Source organism: Lissotriton helveticus, chromosome 1_1 (assembly GCF_964261635.1).
Source record: "Lissotriton helveticus chromosome 1_1, aLisHel1.1, whole genome shotgun sequence".
NCBI classification, from domain to species: Eukaryota; Metazoa; Chordata; class Amphibia; order Caudata; family Salamandridae; genus Lissotriton; species Lissotriton helveticus.
In genome coordinates this window covers 1,037,851,967-1,037,873,798 of record NC_136057.1, presented here as the reverse complement: position 1 = coordinate 1,037,873,798, position 21,832 = coordinate 1,037,851,967, and the positions used below count along the sequence as shown (strand labels likewise).

At 41.8% G+C, this 21,832-nt stretch overlaps 1 protein-coding gene across 1 annotated transcript in view; it reads right to left on the bottom strand.

Annotated features, from left to right (window-relative positions):
• Nucleotides 1-21,832, bottom strand: part of LOC144820247 (transmembrane protein 116-like) — a 181,325-nt gene that overhangs the window by 102,960 nt on the left and 56,533 nt on the right. The window contains exons 5-6 of the mRNA XM_078677843.1: nt 7,253-7,351; nt 5,301-5,353 (exon numbers count right to left, since the gene is read on the bottom strand). Of these exons, the coding sequence (XP_078533969.1) occupies nt 5,301-5,353; nt 7,253-7,351 (152 nt within the window). The remainder of the gene's footprint in view (nt 1-5,300; nt 5,354-7,252; nt 7,352-21,832) is intronic.

Below are 21,832 nucleotides of genomic sequence, written 5' to 3'. Positions count from 1 at the left end.
GTGTCCTTTTGGAACCCTTGCACCCTTGAAATTGCATGCGCAATTTGCGAGTACCTATTGAGTACTCAGAAATTGCGCATGCAATTCCCATTCATTCCTATGGGCCTCCAGGACCATAGGAATGAATGGGAATCAATTCCTTATTTGCGACTCGCAATTTGCAAGTCGCAATTAAGGAATGTGTAGGAATCGCTATTGTCTATTTTGATGCATGTGCACCTAAGTTTTAAACACTAACTGAACAGATTTAAACCAAACAAACAAAAAAAAATACACTTTCCTGCAAAAGGTTTTGTGTAAATCTGTTCAGCCATACGAGCTGTAGATGAAAGCAAAATTTGGAAATCACTCATTTATTCACCATCTCTCAACTTTATTCATCGAAGGTGGATGTTCAAGAAACTTTGCATGGTGGCATGTACTTGACTGAGATCATACATAGATTGTCAAGTTTTGTGAAAATCCAGCCATAGGATCAAAAGTGATAGGCAAATCAAAAATATGCCCTTTCAGGGGAAGGTGTGACACAACATAATGAACTATAACTTGAGCCCCAGTCATGCACTGCTTATGACCTCTTATATTACACCACTCATGACATGTCAAATGAAATCATTGATGAGATCCCTGATGACATCAATGATGATGCCCTGATTCGCATTTCTCCATAAACCTTACATCGTTTTAAAAAAGACAATTGTTAGTAAAGAGTCTCCAGCTGTATACAAGCAAAAATGACTGTCGCTAAATGTGTTGGTGTACATAATAGACATACGGTAGGCCAAGTGTGGCTATGAATAGCGGATCTCACATTGTGCATTGTTTATCTAACAGTAAAGAATATGGTGCAACAGTACTGCTTTTTAAACAAGGTACAGGCTGAATGCACCAGGTATGGGGTGCAAAGGCATGTTTGAAAGGTTTGCCTCAACGGAAAGGCTTGTCACCAAAAATCTGTGAGAAAAGTAGAGATTCTCTTCACATGGAGTGAGAGAGGTTGAAGACGGTTATGAGTTTTAATAGGATTAGATTATGTGAGTGGAGGAGGGGGTCTAAGACCTAGGCTTGAAGTCTTGTTATCTTGTTGCAGGTGGCTATAGAAAAAATATATCTTGTTGCAGGTGAATATAGAAACAAAGCTTTTGCAATGCAATAGGTCTCGCATTTGCTAGAGTTTAAGCTATTGGCATTGCAAATGACAATCTATTTTATTTATCTGGTTTGATAATTAACACACAAATAAAAGGCAGTGTCATTTACAGTGCCAATAGCTCACTCTTGTAAATGCAAGACCTATTTCATTTCAAATAAGTGGCAGCCATTGTCCTGGCTGCCTGGAAAGCGAACGCGTGCATGGTGCTCTGAATGTTGCAGGAAGGCATATCGTGCCTGCAGTAGGAGAAACTCATTAAAGAAACTAGTGCTTACAGACTAAATAAGATATACTGTGTAACAACCAAAGTGAAAGGGGCAGTCCTCACGGGAGGTTACAAATGAAGGCAAAGCGGTACTAAGGAGGGACTAACCAGCCTATTAACGATTCAGAAGCCAGCATTTACGAAAGACAATCACACAAGCCAATGACAAATATGGGCGAGGAGTAGGCGGAGTTTCAAGTCTATACTCTCATACAGTCTGCCTCGCAGAGCAGCGCATGCGCTGCCCAGGCTCGAGCTAATAAATCCAACAGTAGTAATTTGATTTGATTGGTCAAAATGAAGGCTATGCAGAACGCGAAAAAAAGATTCCAGGCTAGCCTATGAAACTGAAAGTTGATAACAGGAACAAGAACAAAACCTCTCTCAAGTATTCAATCAATAATTCTGTAATATATCTTTAATTCGATCTTATATTAACATTGTCCCAGACCAAAACAAATTATGAAAACATATGCACTTTTTTATTATTCAAGTTTTCTGACATGAGGAACATAACAAATTAACCTTATCGTCATACATATTCTGTATATACAATCTTTACAAAGTATGTCATCGTACTATATACAGTAGCCCCCAAACAAAACAATATATAAACAAAATCATTCATACATCTCATCACACCAAGCAACCAGACATTCATATAAAGCTCCCAAATACAGCTAAATTACAATCTATACTAATATTATAAAGAGAGAGCCCAAACCTTTGAGGAGGGTAATCTCAGGAACCACAGCACCAATCACAACACCCAATACAGCATTGGAAAGGACAGTTGCAGCAGATGGACATAGGCTATACAGCTGCCCACCATATACATTAGAAGGGTAAAAGAACCTTAGAGGCAAAGTAGTCCCTTGTGGGCATGGGCGTTCTGCTCGGGGTGTTGTGCTGGGGGCATGTGCATGCAGCGATGCGTGCGGCATTCCCACATTAAAACGGCATTCAGAAAAACAAAGCCTTCACACTACTTCCTTGTGGGCATGTGCGTTCTGCCGGGGGCGTGGCCATACAGCGATGGGCAAAGCATTCGTGGAAAAACAAATCCTTCACACTACTTCCTTGTGGGTGTGTGCGTTCTGCCGGGGGCGTGGGCATACAGCGATGGGCACTGCATTCGCGCGGCATTCGTGGAAAATGGCCTGGAAATCCTGGATGCATTCTGGAGCCGCCCCACACCATAACATATTGCTACGGTGCTCAGGCGGGGGCTGAGGTGAGTCAGCGTACCAGCAGTGCTCAGGCAGGGGCTGAGGAGAGTCAGCGTACCAGCGGGGATAAACAAAAATAAACAGGCTGCTCTTTCACACACGCGCAGCGTCTACGGTGCTTAGGCGGGGGCTGAGGTGAGTCAGCGTACCAGCGGGGATAAACAAAAAAAAAAAACAGGCTGCTCTTTCACACACATGCAGCATCGCTTGCATGCTGTCATGCACTGAACTCTCAAGAGGCTGAGGAGAGTCAGCGTAACAGAGAAAACATAACAATAAAGAATCAAATGAAATGTACAAAAAACAACAGCACAACACAAGTAAAGTGCCGACGCGCGTTTCGGAAAAGGATTGATGTCCTCAATTCCTTTGTCAGGTCGCAGTGGATCAAATTCTTGTAGGCATAAATTGTCCTTTTAATATTAATCAAATACCTAAAATCCAAAATCAATAATAACTTAGGGGCTTAATCTTGAGTCTGTAACAGGGCTGATAATATCATCCAAGTTGATAACTACGCAATCCCCCTTACATCTTTTAAGTAGAGGGCCTACCCATTCTACCTTCTTCACTAATAGAATGTTCTCGTAATGGGCGTCATTAAAATCTGAATTTTTGGTAAGCCAATGGCTTACTTTATTATTTAGCTGGGCTGTCATTTCAACTTTATTGGGTTGAAGCACAGGAGTATTTGGCAGGACTACCACATATGGGCGGACATTCGGGCGAAGATTAAGGCAGGGGGACAGGATAATCTGTCTTTCAACCCCAGTCTGCTCATTATCAAACCCCCCTCTGCTGCCTACTCGATGGCATTGGTCTATGACCTCTGATGGTTCTACTATCTGGCACCTCATGGTGTGGTCCTTGGAAGTCCGAAGGCCAGGGGAGATAGAAGTATCGCCATCTGGGCGCTCTGAGGTTATGTTAGCCCAGGGACACTCGGTAGCTGGGACTGAAGAAGAAATTGTAAGACTAGCATCTGCACCATTAATAGCATTTGAATCATTTAAATTAGCTTTGAGTTTGGCAATTGCTCCATCAATTAGACATAAGCACTGTACGAGGGGGTTCAAACAGTTCTTTATCACACTTTTCGGTCTCTCAAAAAGAACCTAGTAATGCCTCGCTCCGGCCTTGCACCACCAAAGTGTCATGACACCACCCCCAAGTCACAGAGGGACCAGAAGAGAACTCTCAAAGTGTATCATCACAAGGTGACTCAAAGTTAGATCTACAATGGAGAAGGATATATGGCCTAGCAGCTAGAGCTGCGGGATTCAGAACTAGGGAAGCAGGTTTGAATCTTGGCTTCGGCTCAACATTCTGTGATTCTGGGCGCATAACTTACTCTACCCGGGCCTTAAAAAATAAATTAATTAAAAAACGTGTAATGTATAATTCTCATCTCATCAGCGAGAAGACAATGATGTCACAGAGATGTCTGAGAAGGCTGGAACAGACAGCACAATGTGAGAGGCTTTAGATAGGGAGAAACATAAGAGGGTTTTGACTAGGACAAGAGAGGTGTAGACTGTAGGTATAGAGAAATATAAGAGGGCATTAACTAGGACAAGAGAGGTGAAGATTGTAGATATAAAGAAACAGGAGGGCATTGACTAGGACAAGAGAGGTGAAGATTGTAGATATAGAGACACATAAGAGGGCATTGACTAGGACAAGAGAGGTGAAGATTGTAGATATAAAGAAACAGGAGGGCATTGACTAGGACAAGAGAGGTGAAGATTGTAGATATAGAGACACATAATAGGGCATTGACTAGGACAAGAGAGGTGAAGATTGTAGGTATAGAGAAGCATAAGAGGGCATTGACTAGGAAAGAGAGGTGAAGATTGTAGATATAGAGAAACATAAGAGGGCATTAAATAGGACAAGAGAAGTGAGATGACAGTCAGAAAGGGCATTAAAGGAATGAGATGGCACCAGCTAAGTGGGAAGACAGACGTGTGGCACAGCAAGAATCAGACAGCACCAGGCAAGTGATACGACAGACAGGTGTGACAGGACACGAACGAGAAAACGCCAGAGGGGTGGCTAGACAGAAACATGCAGCAGAAGAGGGATGAGAAAACATCAGCGAAGTGACAGGGCAGGAAAGAAAAAAGGGCTGGATTGAGGCAGCACTGGTGGGGTGATAGGACAGGCAGATTGCACTGTATTGTCATTACATGCATATATTGCTTACTACCCCTGATGAGGCATTGCAGTGCTTAGTCCGGTATCAGGGAAACCATCCATACGTCTACTCCAGCATCTGTGTGATACATTGAATTAATAGCAGCTGAGTGTGATCATATGGCATGGCAGGGCCAGTTACCATGACAGGAATGTGGTAAGTCAATGGCCCATAAAGGTTGTATATGGAGCATGAATCTCACATAGAGTCAGCTGCATGTGATGAGCGCGTGCACGCCTCACAACAGGGCTTTGTACTTAGGAAGCACAGTATCGTCTCCTGCACTAAGAAATATGAAAATCCGCTAAACAATCAGCTGTATAGTTTGCATGGAGGGTCACACACAGGAGGTGATCTGCTATGGGAAGTTTAAGTTCTATAAGATAAAATGCCCATATGCAGCATGTCTGTCTCCTTCCATCCTGGGGCGATATATGTTAAATGTGAAGCCCTTACCACGCCAGGCCATACTGCAGGTAGCGTCTGCTCTCATCAGTGATGTTTCCCTCCTGTAGGAATAAAAATAAAAACCACAGCGTTGGTATCTTGAAACCACACGGTAACACTACAAGGGTGAATGAATACTGTGGGGAAGGAGCACATGAAGGAAGGCAAAGACAAGAGGAGAGAGAAGTCTGCTTCAGTGAGCAGAGCGCACCTGCCTCTGATGAGCAAGGGCCACCAGACGGCTGGCCTGTAGGATACTTAGGCATGCTCTCGGCGGTCTATGACCAGAGCCCCGGGGACACCCTTGATTTATCACATTTTATCCAGTTGTGGTCCATATACCAGTAGTGTCACTGACTGGGGTATCGTTCATACTGGGAGCTTGTGTCTCCTTAGGAGCCTGGTGTTGTTCAGCCACAGTAACACACTTTACGGAAGATAGCGTGCTGAGGCAGGTGCCCACTCAGAGTGGGCCAGCTCTGGAGCAGGCTTCCTCCGCTGTAGGCGTTGCGGTGGACCCATTTAGGGACATGGCACTGGCAGGATGTCCCCTGCGCTGCTGTGCCACCAAACGCAACAACAACAGTTGATGGACAGAATGCAGAACAATGTCATACATTCACCCCAGTACAGAGATCTGGGCCTAAATCCATAGTTCTTTTGCTCACCATGCCATTCCAGTTTGAACCTAGCCATATGCAAATCAGTCTTGACCCTTTGCCCCATGGGAACAGTCCAGCCTGAACTACCAAGCCAGGTCCTCCCTGGACTGGAAACAAGCATCCTAGGACCGGTTTCGGGCTTTTCAGCACTCATCAGCCGGGATAGCTTGATTCCAGTGGCATGGAGAGCACAGGACTCACGTCTGAGTATACCCGTCTGAATCGGGGTGACAAATGCAAAAACAACAGTTGATGGTCAGCTCTTCCCCTTGGTTTGTTTTGGCTGCATCTTTCCAGCTGATTCCTGTAAACTGGACAGGGACCTGGTTCTTACGATAATGAGGACGAGGAAATAATGGTACATTCGTGTGTCCAAGGGGAAGTCCAGCAAATGCTTCTATTACTTTGCCCACACTGCGCATGGCCAGAGTATCTCTCCTAATCTAGTGCTAGAGCTGGGACCTGATAACAACAGGCCCATGTGGTTTGAAGACAACACTGCTTTGATCTTCATTATCTGAACACGGTATGCTATCTATTCTTGAAAACAAAGTACATTCTGGCACTGCATCCTGGGAAATCACCTGTGGAACAACAGGTCGTGTTTAGTTTTAAATTCTTTTAAGTCGCAATTCAGAAACCCAATGGTAGGAGACCCCAGAGGGGAGAGGCTTGAGACAGGACAATGTGTGGGCAGCTCCATACACCCATCTAACTTCTGGGGCTGTGCTGTAAGGATCACAGGGACTTGAACTGACAACTAGGGGTGTGGAAAATGTGAGAAATTTGTTTTCAAGTGATTACGTGAAACATTATGTGAAATTATGCATAATTATGCGAAATGCAAATTGATTATTTTTGTGCTTTATTTTAGAGCAAAAATAGAACTGGCATCAATTCGAGGTCAAGATGCATTCCTTGCTAAAACATTGCGCAAAAAGACAAAAGCACAACGAACAATAGTCACTCCCATTCTTTCATTCCTGTTCATTTATATACATTTTTACTACGCATGCCGCGTTCGCAGTACATTTTTACCGCAAATGGCACTTAATAATGCAGAATGCATAATAGCGTTAATTTCACAGATTAGCAAAAGATGAATGACACAAAATTCCCTAAATTACATGAATTATACCAGAGTAATTTGAAATTTACCCAGGACTACTCAAAACCCCCTTTATATCAATCAAGAGGAAACTGCAGCACATAATTTATTTCATGAAAACAAATATTGCAGGTTTCATTGAACAAATATTGACTTTTGCCCAATTAATTGATGAGGATATGGGTGCTTACCTGTATGTTGGTGGCACGTGCATTTCTTAAGTTCCTCACAGCTCGGTGAACCTCAAAGGCATAGACAACAACCATCAGGTATGAGACGGCATAAAACATCTAAGGGAGATTGGAGACATGCCACTATGAGAGACATCCATCAAAAAAGATGTAAGATACTGAGCAAGCCAACGGTCATGCTAAAACATGCACCGTGCAGAAGACAGATACTCTGAGTCTTCCTCCCAGAATGAGACAGATTTCAGGAGCATCCACTAAGGTAACACCATGACTGAGAAAAGGAGAAGAGACATACAGGCATACCCACAGAGCGAAAGAGGACTTGTGCTGAAACACCAAGAGAGAGAGAGAGATTTACTCAGACATCGATTGGAAGAGAAGGAAACTCTCAACAGAAGAAGATAGGTAAGGGTGTCTCATTCAAGCACACTGAGGCTTCTACTGAGAAAAGTGACAATCAGAGAACTCTATTGAGGTAAGAGGAAGAAATGCTAAGACATTTGAGCAAGAGAGATTATAGAACAAGACCTTCATTAATAATGACCACTAGAGAAGACAAGCTGCGACCCACCAAGATAAAAGGGACATATGATGAGACCTACGGTGGGAGAGAGAATACACATGCCAGGACCTCCAGAGAAAGGGAAAGAAGAGGTTACCAAGACCCTTAGAGCTCCAGTGATAGAAAGCTGTAAGATGCCAAGACCTCCACCCACAGAGAGAAGATCAGACTGACGTCTCTTCGCTAAGAAAGAAGGCCAAAATAGAGATATCGCTTCAATAAGGGAAAAAGGGGACAAGCAAGGTTCAGCAAGAAACACCCCTTTACCCTCTTTATAACTAAGTACACTAGTAGGGCCGCAGACTCAGCTGTGCCATAAATGCTTCAACACCCGGACAACAGACACAGAGGTAGCATGTCACCGCACAATTCTATCCCTGCTGTTAGGTACATTGATGTAATTCTTGCGGTGCGTGACAGACACGAACATGGCACTGCGTGTCATGGCTCGTGTCTGCTCCATGTCTCAAGGCACAAGCTGTTATCTTTTGAATGTGTTGTTTGGAGGGTTGGGAACGTTTAATGATTATTCTTGACTGGACCTGTATCCTGAGTAGATGTTTCTCCTTATTAAACACGCTTCAAGAATTTATCCTGCCTCCGCATCGTTCTCTACACTACGTTGGTACAACGGCTGCTGTGTATTTGCTCCGTGTCACACTTACTGTGTTTGAGGATCCTGCAGTTTTCATTGAATTTATGTTTTATGCCTGTCCTGTCTGGCTCTGGCAGTTGTTCGGTGCGACTTTCGATTGCGTTCCAGTTCATGGTCACATGGATCCTAGCAAAGCATTAACACTCTGCAACCTGGCAACTTCTACGTGGGCTTCCTTGGCGTCTTAGCAACATCTATGGATCTAATGTTACGCATAACGTCACGTCTTTGATGCTTTCGGCGGCCATTTTAAGCCAGTCACTTCAAAGGATTCTTTTCATCAGTGTGTTTGTCGTCTTCACAGGAGTTTATTTTCTCAATTTTCACTGTTTTTACATTCCATTCCAAGAATTGCTAATCTTCGGTGATACGCACACCGCGTGTCTTTAAGGTACTTTATTAATTTTTTTTCTTATTGGGATGTTTCATTTTCATCTTAGGTGATAGGCACACCGTGTGTCATATTAAACATTCTTAATTACAGGGATTTTCCTTTTATACCATTATTATTTATATCTTATCACTATGTCTAGAACTGTTCCAGCCCCTTCCTTTTCATCAAATCCTGGGGAATCCCCTATGGATTGGGAAGCTTGGGAACCAGTATTTTCGGCATACGGTGATGTACTGGAAGAGGGAGGATGTGAGCCTGAGAGGAAACTTTCCTTACTTACACATTGTTTAGGTGGGATTGGTTTAAAAGAGTTCACAACATTACCTGCACTAATTGCTCCTGGCAATATCAATGTTTATGAATATGCTTCTTCACAATTGAAACTAAGGTTTGGAAAAAAAAGAATATTATTATGGAAAGATTTAAATTGTAACTATGGAAAACGCACGGGCCCCTGAAAAAAGGATAAAACCCTAACGGGGAAAGCAACTTACTTGAAAAAAACTGTAGCACCGGGTTCAGTGCTGTTTAATTCTAAAGTAGTGCGTAAACTCTAGACATACAACCACATAATATTCACTTTCACAACTAAATTAGAAAAATATTTTTGATTTATTGATCTTTTAGTATTTTTTTGTAGATAGAAAATATATATATAAATAAGTTCAATTTATACATGATATACTTCAAGACATAAATAAATATATACAAATTACAACATATATGTCACTCATTGAAACCACATTTTGATATCCATTATGATGTCACTTGCGAAAACCTTATGTTGATGTACCACAACTTATAAAGAATAAAAGGCTTATACATTATATTGCACTTATCACAATCGGTGTTGCCAGAAAAAAATTAAATTGTATTCACTCAAGCACATACTGACAAATCTATTGAAGACTTTGTATCAGCTCTTAGGTCTCTCGCTGTCACGTGTGATTTTGAGCACATAACATATGAACAGGTTCTTAGGGATCAAATTCTAATGAGGACCAATAACAAAAAAGTGCAAGAAAGACTATGGACCACGTCAGATATGTCATTAAATGCTGCCATTGAAATAGCTAGATCAATTGAACATTCTGAGAAATTTGTAAAAGAAATTAGAGGCAATGATAAGGGTGATGCATTTAAAATTTCCAAAAAAGTAGATAAACAAAAAAAAACTTTATTGCAAAAAAATGAGAATTCTACTAGAGCTGATTGGAAATTTAAAAATGTGACGAATGAAAAGAGAAATACTCAATTTCTTTGTTATAGGTGCGGAAGTCCAGGACATTTGGCTAACTCCAAAACGTGTCCCGCTATTGATAAAACTTGCTCTAAATGCAATAAGAAAGGCCATAAAGTAAATATTGTACAAAATATGGATGACTATGAATGTTCTTATGATGACAATGAGGATGATATTAACACCGTAATTAATGTTTGTGTTAATGAAGGAGTTAGCAAATTTCCTTCTTGTGAAATTACTATTGGTAATGTCAAATTGAATGTTCTTGTTGATTCTTGTGCATGCTATACTATCATTGCTCTTGATGTGGTTAAGGATAAGTGGCCTAATAAGATTCGATCTACCCCTGATGTTACACCTGGAGGGTACACCGGACACAAAATTGATTTGGTCGAATTTTGTTTGGGCCAATTTAATATTTTCAGGATGTAACACTTTTGGAAAAGTTCATGCTGCAAAATCAGGGCAATCTCTTTTGGGATGGCCACACCAAGAACAATTGGGAATTAGACTTGACCCCAGAGCTGATCCCCCCTGTTTATGTCGTTGAACATTCCATTAAAGGGGACAACTTTGATCTTGTTCCTCAATTAAAGGAACAATTTCCTAGTGTCTTTAGAGGGAAACTTGGAGAATATCAAGGTTTCAAACATGTTATCAAATTGCACAATGATGCAGTACCTATTCGTCACAGAGTGAGAAATGTTCCTCTCACCTACAGGGACATACTCAAAGATATGCTTAAAGACCAATGCAAAACAAAACATCATAGAACCTATTGAGTCATCACCATGGGTTTCTCCGATCGTTATTTCGGTCAAATCTTCTGGTGAGCTCAGGCTATGTGTAGAACTTTGCAGTCTTAATAATGCTTTTAGGGTTGATGCTCATCCGTTATCAAATTTGCATGAGACGGTGTCCACATTAGCAGGTGCGCAAGTATTCTCATGCATTGATTTGGCCAATGCATACCATCAAGATGTTCTGGATGAGGGTTCAAAAGACCTTACAGCTTTCGTTACTCCTGAAGGGCTGTTCAGATATCACTGTATGCCTTTTGGCCTTGCCAGCGCGGCTTCAGTTTTCCAAAGGTTGATGAAAGATACTCTTGAAGGCTTAACTGGCGCAATTGCTTTTCAAGACAACATACTTGTGTATGGCAAGAATGCTGATGAACACGAGGAAAATTTGAAAAAAGTCATCGGGGCATTATCTGCGAAACGGTCTCACACTTCGTCTTGATAAGTGTAAAATCAGAGCAACGGAGGTGGAGTACCTAGGACACACCATCAGTGGTATGGGCATCAGACCCAAATGCAAACATGATGAGAGCATTCTCAATGCTCCTGTTCCTATCTCTAAGGAACAATTAGTTGCGTTTCTTGGGCTAATTGAATTTTACGCTGTTTATACCAAATTTCGCTTATTGAGTAGACACTTTCAGGTGTCTTTTAAAAAAGAATGCAACATTTTCCTGGACTGATGATATGTCAAGAGCCTTTAAAGAGTTGAAAGAATTCATAGTGAATGCTCCATGTCTGAAACCTTTTGTATCTGGTAAAAAGTGTATTGTGATGGTAGACGCCAGTAACACTGGACTTGGTGGTGTACTCATACAAAGAGATCATGGCAAAGAATGGATTATAGCCTATGCATCTAGATCATTGAGAGATGCTGAGAAACTGTACTCAGTCATTGAGAGGGAGCTGTTAGTGTGCGTTTGAGGGGGCACAACACTTTAAATCATTCTTATGGGGCACCAAGTTCACCATTAAAACCAATCACAAACCGCTAGTGTACATGATGGCACCTGGTGGTGGACGTACTTTGTCTGCCCGTCTGGTGAGGTTAGCTTCTAGACTGCAATTGTTTCAGTACCAAATAGAATATGTGCAAGGTAAAGTGAACATACATGCTGATTGCATGTCAAGGTTGCGTTCTCCTACTACTGGTCTGACAGAGGAAGAAGAGTGTGAGGTTGCTTTTACTTCTCATGATGTAAATCTTGTGTGTGGTGAACAATCGAACTTATGTGAAGATGTTTGGTTATAGGAAATGAAGAAAGATGTAGAGCTGATTAATGTAAAAAAATACATTTACAAGGTTGGCCTGAGCAGAGAAAAGTTTCAGGTGACATGATGAGTTACTTCAAAGTACATGATGAGTTGGCCATTGAGAATGGTTTAGTTATGAGAGGTGACAAATTCATTCCCCCACACTCATTGCGAAACATCATTGTTGGTATTGCTCATGAGGGCCATTTAGGTATATCTTTCACGAGGAGACGCATAAAGGAATCTTTTTGGTGGCCTGGGATTGACGTTTGTGTTGAACATTTTGTTTGTGCATGCACAAATTGTGCCAATAGTGACAAATTTGCTACTGCCTTGCATCCTGAACCTCGGCCCATAGACTTTCCATCTGCTCCATGGCGTAAACTTGGTCTAGATATTACTGGGCCGTTTGCTGTTCTTCCCAGAAAAGAAGCTTTTGGTATTGTCTTAATTGACTACTACTCAAAGTGGCCAGAAGTTAAGCTGGTTAAGGATGTCAGGTCACAAAATATCATTGAGTTTTTAGTTGATGTATTTTGCAGAAAAGATATTCCTGAAGAGATTGTCACTGACAATGGGCCCCAATTTGTCAGTAAAGAAATTGATTTTTTTTGTTGAAAAATGTGGCATTGTGCATAAAAAAATTGCTGTTTCCAGCCCGAGGCCAACGGCCAAGTTGAACGATTTAACCGTGTTGTGAAAGAAGCTATTCAACTTTCTGTAAAAGGTGGTTTAAATTTGCGCAATGCATTGCAGTCCATGTTATTAGTGTACAGAACATCTCCCAATTCTGTCACTTTGGTTAGTCCATTTGAACTTTTGAGAGGACGCAAACCTAGTACCAAACTAGCTCTATGGTGGTTAAAGAAGAATTTAAGTGAGAGCAGTCATTTTTCTAATGTAGATTATACCTTAGTTCACCGTAGAGTCAATGCATAAAAGGAGAAGATGAAACTAGTCATGGAAAAGAAACAAGGATCTGTAAACAAACAAGGTATTTCAGTTGGAGATATGGTTCGTATAAAAAAAAGGAGTTACTAAAGGTTTTCCTGTTTGGTCTCCACCAAAATAAGTTGTAGAAGTCTTTAAATATGCCGTCAGGATTGATGGTGGCAGTGTATGGAATTTGAATAGGGTTTCCTTGTTTAAGGGTATGAAATGTTCATGCAACGATTCAAATAATAGTAACGTATTTTGGGATATCAAATTACATAATGATGAATGTTATGCTTCTAGTGCTACTAATTTTGCAAATGTTTCTCACAAAAGTGTAAGAGTCAATAGCCTTCCTGCAAGGTTTAAAGACTATGTTATGAATTGGCTTTTTTTCTGTTTATTTTATAGGGGGGAAGGTGTGTTAGGTACATTGATGTAATTCTTACGGTGCATGCTGATAAAGTCCTGATGAAGGCACACTGGCTGTGCCGAAACGCGTCGACAGGCAGATATCAACTACAGCACTAAGTTTTTTCGGGAATCATCAATACTCCTCTCAAAACTTTTGTGCAGATATTAGAGATTATAACTATTGATTATTGTGTGAATTTTGTATTCAATTGAACATGTTTACCAATTTTTATCAATGTGATTAAATTTTATATGTGATTATAATAATTGGTTTTATTAATTTATTTTTCCTTTCACTTGTGTTTACCATTTGTTATACGTAGTTTTTGCCAGTTATCTACCTGATCTTTGCCTGGATATTATATTTTACTGTTTACTGCTTTGCCCTGATCCAGGAATCATATTTTTTGTCAGGGGGTCCCTGTTTATTGCCTCGATTCTTACGGTGCATGACAGACACGAACATGGCACTGCATGTCATGGCTCGTGTCTGTCTCCTGTCCCTAAGCATGAGCTGTTATCTTTTGAATGTGCTGTTTGGAGGGTTGGGAACATTTATTGAATATTCTTAACTGGACCTGTTTCCAAGGTAGACGTGTCTCCTTATTAAACACGCTACAAGAATTTATCCTGCCTCTGCATCTTTTTCTACAACTGCCCGTCAATCCTCGCAGAACAGTCTCTTGGAATCTCATTGGGTTCCAGACTTTCCTCAGAATAAAGTGCTATATTATGTTACTTATCATTTATACAGTCAACCTGTACAACTAGTGCAGTCTTGTACTCACGTAATGACACACACACACTCTTTCTCTCTCTCTCTCTCTCCCTCTAAACTAAACACACATCATTAAAAAGAACACAGGAAAAAGTACATATTGTGAACCCCCACATCTATTCAGTGTCATGGAAAAGAGACAAGAAATGTGTTTCCTTATCCTATAGGAAGTGGCACCTCACTGAATAACGTCAGGCGACAGAATTCAGCAAAGTACGCTGGTGCTAGGGTTTTTCTTTTAATTCTCTGGGAGTAGGATGCACCTCCACCCATGGACCAAAGCAACAGTATGTAGGTTCATTGTCAAACCAGATAATAGGTGGCTATGCCTTAAACTACTCCTTTTACCTTCTATAGAGCTTTATTGATTGAGGAGGTACAATCACTGATGCACCGAGACTCCAAGGAGGACTTTTTAAAGACTATTTTAATTCAGGTTCGACTTTATTCGGTCTAACTAGAACATAAATGTAAAAAAATAATTGATTCATACCCATTAATACAGAACAAAAAAGTGCAATAACAGCATAATATTAAAAAACGTTAAAAAAGTTGTTCAAGAAAATGATCATTAAAAACATAAAAATTCATACAAACAAGAACAAAGAGAAGAGCATCAGTTGTTACATAATCGCCGTGGCCCCCTGCTTGATGGCACATTGAATTGAAACAGCAGTTAAAAAGCAGATTTTCACCGTAGGGAAAGACTGTAGATAGTTAAAAGTAGATCTACAGAATCAAATTGTCGCCTCTTTTAAAAATGGTAACAAATAGCGTTTTCTCAGCAATTATTAAAATTTACCTAAGAACATAAAATGAAACGTGTTTTGGGCTGAGTGATTGTCACAAGGACAGACAGGTAAGCTATGGAAATAAGAACCCTGCAGAGGAAAGGCAGCCAGAAAGTGCACAGCGCCTAGTATGATTCTAACTAGCAAGAATCTGTGATGCTGGTTACATACCCATGTTAAATAAGGTTCAATGCTGGTGTTCTTGGCATATCAACCACCCGCTCGCACACCAGGGCCCACATATGAAATCTGAATGATGTTATTTACTTGAACAAATGAATATCTATATAAAAAAAATTATGAATAAAAATTTAGCATAAATCACTGTCTTGTGGAACAATGTATTGTTGATGTTTAAGGTAGCACCAGCTCTATAATTATATGTTAAGGAGAGGTTCTCTGTTTTTGCTTTATATCAACCACCCGCTGCCTTCTCTCTTCCATGCAGCCATCTAAAAAGGTTTTCTTTAGCAAAATGAGGGAAGCAGCTGCCAAGCTGCCGGGAGAAGTAAACTGATGCTCTTGTCCCAGACTTATAGATATTGTGAATATTGGGATATGGGATATTGGGATTGATAAACATCAGGCACGTTTTAGACAATCAGCAAGCACGGTCCTATTGAATGAGGTCTGGCTCTTAGACCAGATTCTGAGCCAGAAGAGGAGTGGTTGCATTCTGATAAAATCATTTATATACCCAATGTTATGTTATAGTGGATTTATACCGCGCACAAATACTCAAGCGAATCCCTGAATGACATTTGAAGCAGCTGTTACTTTTAGGGACAGATAACAGATTTTGAATGAAGCCGTTCCCAATTGTTTCCTGACCATCTTGATCAACAATGCCCCACATTCCAGCCCAATAGGTGGCGACAGCACAACATTTGGCTTTGAAAATGGCAGTGAGTTCCATAATAGGCTTCTGGCCTAGTTTACGAGCAAAGCTAAGAACAGCCTCAACGGCTATGGATAACGCAATTGCTCTACTAGACTTCAGAGGACCATAGGTTAGATGTCTGTTGAAGGTAATTCCTTAATATGAAAACAAATGGACGGTGCTAACCTCCGAGCTGTTGACCACAAAGGCAGTGCTGTCCCTTTTCTTTGCACCGGAGATCATAACAGACATCTTGGCTTGATTAAACCTAAGATCTAAGCTACTCATGAACTGGCAAAAATGGTCCAACAGAAGTTGTAGACCGATTGCTGTCCTAGCTATTAGGACATTATCGTCAGTGTAAATTAATTTGGGAATGCTGCGATAACCTATGGGGCGGGGGGATGTCAGCCTGAGCGCTAATAGATTTTCCTCCAAGCCATTTACATGCAATAAAAATGGAGCCAAAAAACAGCGCTGGCGAACACCCCTAGCTAAACTAATGGCTATGGTTGTCTCCCTGCCAGGGCCATATCTCAAACTGGCAAGGACGTCATTTCGTGATCAACTCCCATTTCTGTCATAATACTTCAAGCTTTGGACTTGTTACCGGAATCAAAGGCGGAACTCAGGTCCATAAAACCAGGAACAGCTTGCCCTTCTTGGCCGCGGTATATTTACTTATTAGCAGGCATAAATTCAGAGTCTGCTCCACAGTTCCTAGGCCCGGACAAAAGCCGAATGGACCTCTGAGAATACATTATGTTCATTGGCCCACAGCTGAAGGCGGTCCAGCAAACTATGACCCATGATTTTAGCTGTCAAATTAATCAAAGAAGTGGGTCGATAACATTGTGGATCACCTTTTAAGCCCTTTTAAAGATGGGAATAATAGTAGTGGGACCAACCCTTAAGCGGGCAAGTAGCTAGGGAAACATTGAGAACGTTGGTCAGAGAGGAGCTCTTAAAGAATTATCTGCTTTAAACATGTCTGAAGGAATCCCACCTGGGATAAGGGCACGCCGAGCTGGGAAGCTGGCTATTGCCAGTAGTACCTCACTCAGTTAACTTCTGAGGCAGTTGTAAGTGTTGTCAGGGGCAGAAGGGGTGCAGAAGAAGCTATGGGCGACCTGGATGGGTTGATGGTTGTGTGGTCTAGGGAGTAAATATTCTCCATATTAGGGCCAGCATAGAGTTTCGTATAGTGAACAACCCAGATATCAGGAGAAATTCCAGGATCAATGTCAGGGCCTTTAACTTTCTCAAAGTAATTGTGATTTACTGTTGCCCAGAATGCTTTGCTATCCCTTGGCTCCCTCACTTGCAATAGCTATTTTTCTCTAATAGCATTCTTTGCTCTAAGGGTGCTCTAGTATAGGGCTTTGCAGCTTCAAACCACATCCTGATCTCTGGGTTGCTTCTTCAGAGCAGCTAACAACTGGTTATGTGCCTTAGTGCAATTTGAGTCAAACCACTTAGCCAGTCGCGGCCAACATTAATCGTGGGTGAGGGGTCACGCAGGGAGGGGGTGTTAATTTATTAATAAATAATAAACCTTCCTGTACGACGGCCGGGTTCTGCGTTTTCTCGGCTTCTGCTCCTTCTCTCCTGCCTCTGGCAGGAACAGGTAGCAGGCAACCCTACTCCCCTCCCTTAAGCCAATCACAACGCTGCAATGGCAGCGTTGTGATTGGTGGGGACGGCACCCAGCCAGGGGCTTACGGGGAGGCCATGTTCTTCATGCAGCCTGCATGGAGGAATAGCAGAGTGCGCTTGACTGTTTTTGGCTGGCCCAGAGGGCCGACCAAACAGTCATTGGGCCCTCAGGAGTGCGCACACCACTCGTCCCCTGCTCACGGAGCAGCCCCTCCCACCCACATCTAAACATAAAATGGTAATAACAGGAAGTTATTAACATTTTATGTTTCTGCTTCTTGCACTGTGAGAAAGCAGTGGGGCGACGTTCCTCTGCCCTAATGGAGGAGCCGGCCCTGCACCTAGCGTGCAGGCTGCTGCCTGATTTAATTGGGACCAGAAACAGTTCATAAGCCATACCACAGACCCGGTCAAAGCTCTGAAGAAGCTATGTGCCACCGCCCTGCGTATAATCATCAACTAGGCATTTCAGAAAATCAGGGAATGAAGAAACCACTAGCTGTGTTAAGAAGATGCTTTCATCTATCTTCGACCAGCTCTTAATCACCCCATGGTTACTGGAAAATTATAAAGCTAGGGCATGGTCCACAACAGCCTTTTTAACAAAGAGCGAGGCATGCAGTGAGAGAGCAAGAAGTCTACGGTCGCTAAGTGGTGAGTCAGCAAGGCTATAATCCAGCACCCCATACCATCAATGGCTGTGAAAAATAATAAAATCTATGTGGCTCGAAGAACCCCTCCCGACATAAGTGGGTGTAGTGTTAGGTACTGGACTTAGGGAGTCATAGGAGGAGATTAGATTGAATTTGGCCAGCAATATATTAAATATGTCCCCCAGTGGACCATGAGCAAAGTGAGTGAGTGGATCCCCGGAGTCGTCCAACAGACCATAAACATTTGCAGAGGAAAACTGCAGATTAAAGTCCCCCAATAGTACCACAACATAATACCCTTGTATGTCCCTTGTACACTTTTAATATCCTTAGTCAGAAAGACGGCTAAATCAGTTTGGGAGGTATCAAAGACATTGTTATTCGAGTAGATTGGCACAGAAGCAAAATCATCTGGCAGTGCACAGAGCCACAATACGACCAAGTCATCTGGGCGGGGAGTGTAAGGGAGATAAAAGCAATAGGCCCCCCCCCCCAACCCTGCCCACAGCTCCTGCAATGGCTGATGTGAAGTAGGTGGTCTACCCATCCAACAAAACAGAGTTCATGAGCCCGGTCTCTTGTAGGCAGATGACAGTTCAATACATTTGAGCCAGTCTTGCCTATCCCACTTGCTTGCCAGACCTGCAACATTCCATGAGGCTAACAATATTGTCTGAGTTTTATCACATTCGGGACCCTGAGAGGAGGTAGACCTATCAGTGGTAGACAAAAGAGGCGTGGTACTTCGGCAATCCTTGGAGACCCATGCTCCACCAGCAGGTGGCAAGTATCATGGGACTATTTTAATTTGGTTTCCTCATTGTGTCTCTTTGAGAGTCTAACATGGTTAACAGGAATCAGACTATTAATAGATGTTTTTGGCCACCATTTTGTTTTAATTGTTAATTTGTGTCCAGATTTCTCTTATTCAAATTTTTGTAGTAATTAGATTATACATATTTTTGTTTTTTCTATAGCAACTTTAATATGAACCTTGCAATCTTTATCAATTTAGGGTTCTGTGGGGTTGTGCTGTTTCTTACAAAGCCAAACAACACTTGCAGGGATAAGCAGAAAGTACAAAAAAAAGTATAGCCAAGTGCTATATAAAACATTATAATATGGAAGTTTGGTTTGGGCAATGAATCCTCTATTTACACTTCTACCCTTTCGTCTACCAGCGACTTTGTCACACACTCCAACAGAAGGACATGCAAATAAAGAGTGAAACACCAACATATTGAGACATGCCAGCACACAGACACGCCAGAACCTAGACACATACTAACAGGCAGAGAGACACTATCACACAGAAACATGGCAATACACAGAAACACACCAAATAAGGTCAAAGGGGTACATACAGAAAAAGACATCACGTCACAAAATGATACCACCAAACTATAAGCCAACACATAGAGGCACACTTGCACGCCGAGATACGGAAACATATCTAGGCACACTAAAAAAGCAATATTGTCCAACTGAGAGGTAAGTAATAACCCATTAGGATTCGTGAACACAAAGAAGAAAAAACAAGCATTTGCAATGCAATAGGTCTCGCATTAATTAAGTTTGAGCTATTGGCATTGCTAAATATTGCAACACCAATTGCAACAAAAGTCTATAAATTGTAGGCTAAAAAAAGTGTATTTATTTTTGTAGCAATGGTGGCATGCTGCGCTTTAGATGAATATTTTTAAGAGTAAAGTGCGCCATACTGCGATTGCTACAATACTTAATTGTGGATGCGTTAACAATTGATGTGTGCACTGGTGGCTGGTGGTGTGTGTGACTGTAGAAATTGTGCACTGATGGCTGGTTGTGTGTGTGCCTGGTGGAAGTGTGCACTGCCGGCTGGTGGTGTGTGTGCGTGGTGGAAGCGTGCACTGACGCTGGTGGTGTGTGTGCCTGGTGAAAGCATGCACTGAAGGCTGGTGGTGTGTGCCTGGTGAAAGCGTGCACTGACAGGTGGTGGTGTGTGTGTGCCTGGTGAAAGCGTGCACTGACGGCTGGTGGTGTGTGTGTGCCTGGTGAAAGCGTGCACTGACGGCTGGTGGTGTGTGTGTGCCTGGTGAAAGCGTGCACTGACGGCTGGTGGTGTGTGTGTGCCTGGTGAAAGTGTGCACTAACGTCTGGTGGTGTGTGCCTGGTGAAAGTGTGCACTAACGTCTGGTGGTGTGTGCCTGGTGGAAGCGTGCACTGACGGCTGGTGGTGTTTGTGCCTGGTGAAAGCATGCACTGACGGCTGGTGGTGTTTGTGCCTGGTGAAAATGTGCACTGACGGTGTGGTTGTGTGTGTGGTTGTGTGTGTGGTCATGTGTGGTTGTATGTGGGGTTGTGTGTGTGGTTGTGGTTGTGTGTGTGGTTGTGTGTGTGGTTGTGTGGTTGTGTGTGTGGTTGTATGTGTGGTTGTGTGTGTGCTTGTTTGTGTCATTGTGTGTGTGGTTGTGTGTGTGGTTGTGTGTGTGTGGTTGTGTGTGTGTGTGTGTGTGTGTGGTTGTGTGTGTGTGTGGTTGTGTGTGTGGTGTGTGGTTGTGTGTGTGTGTGTATCGTTGTGTGTGGTTGTGGGTGTGTGGTTGTGTGTGTGGTTGGGTGTGTGCTTGTGGTTGTGTGTGTGTGTGGTTGGGTGTGGTTGTGTGTGTGGTTGTGTGTGTGGTTGTGTGTGTGTGTGATTGTGTGTGTGTGGCTGTGTGGTTGTGTGTGTGGTTTTGTGTGTGGTTGTGTGTGTGTGGTTGTGTGTGTGGTTGTGTGTGTGTGCTTGTGTGTGGTTGTGTGTAGTTGTGTGTGGTTGTGTGTGTGGTTGTGTGTGTGTGGTTGTGGTTGTGTGTGTGGTTGTGGTTGTGTGTGGTTGTGGTTCAGTGAAGGTTCTGTGCGCACCCACATATGGACATATTTAGGTACTTCTAAATTTGTAATGCACCTTATGTTTCCCAAGACGCTTTGTGCAATTAACCAGGCACACTATATACATAACATAAACAAGCATTTGCAATGCAATAGGTCTCGCATTAGGAAAGTTTGAGCTATTGGTCTTGTAAATGACAATTTTTTTATTTATGTGTTGGCTTTGAAAATAGCTAAATTAATAGCTTTGTCATTTACAATGCCAATAGTTATAACTTTCGCAAATGTGACACCTATAGCATTTGTAATGCAACATGTTTTCTATTTACGTGACTTAGATGTATTGAGATTACAAATAACAATGGCTTTTAATTTTTTTAATTAATTAATTAATACTTTAAAAAAAGTGATTGTAATTTATAATGGCAATAGCTTAAACTTTTGTAAATAACTTTTGTGAAGATTATGTTTAGTGTATTTTATTGTGCCGAAAATCCTAGAACAGAAGTGAAATATTAACATCTTTTTGTGACATTTGTAATAAAGCTTGAAACATTGAGAGAACATATTTGAACCAGTTGTTGTTGAATGGTTGCACAGATTTTATAGTGGCAATAGCTTAAACTTTTGTAAATAACTTTTGTGAAGATTATGTTCAGTGTATTTTATTGTGCCGAAAATCCAAGAACAGAAGTGAAATATTAACATCTTTTTGTGACA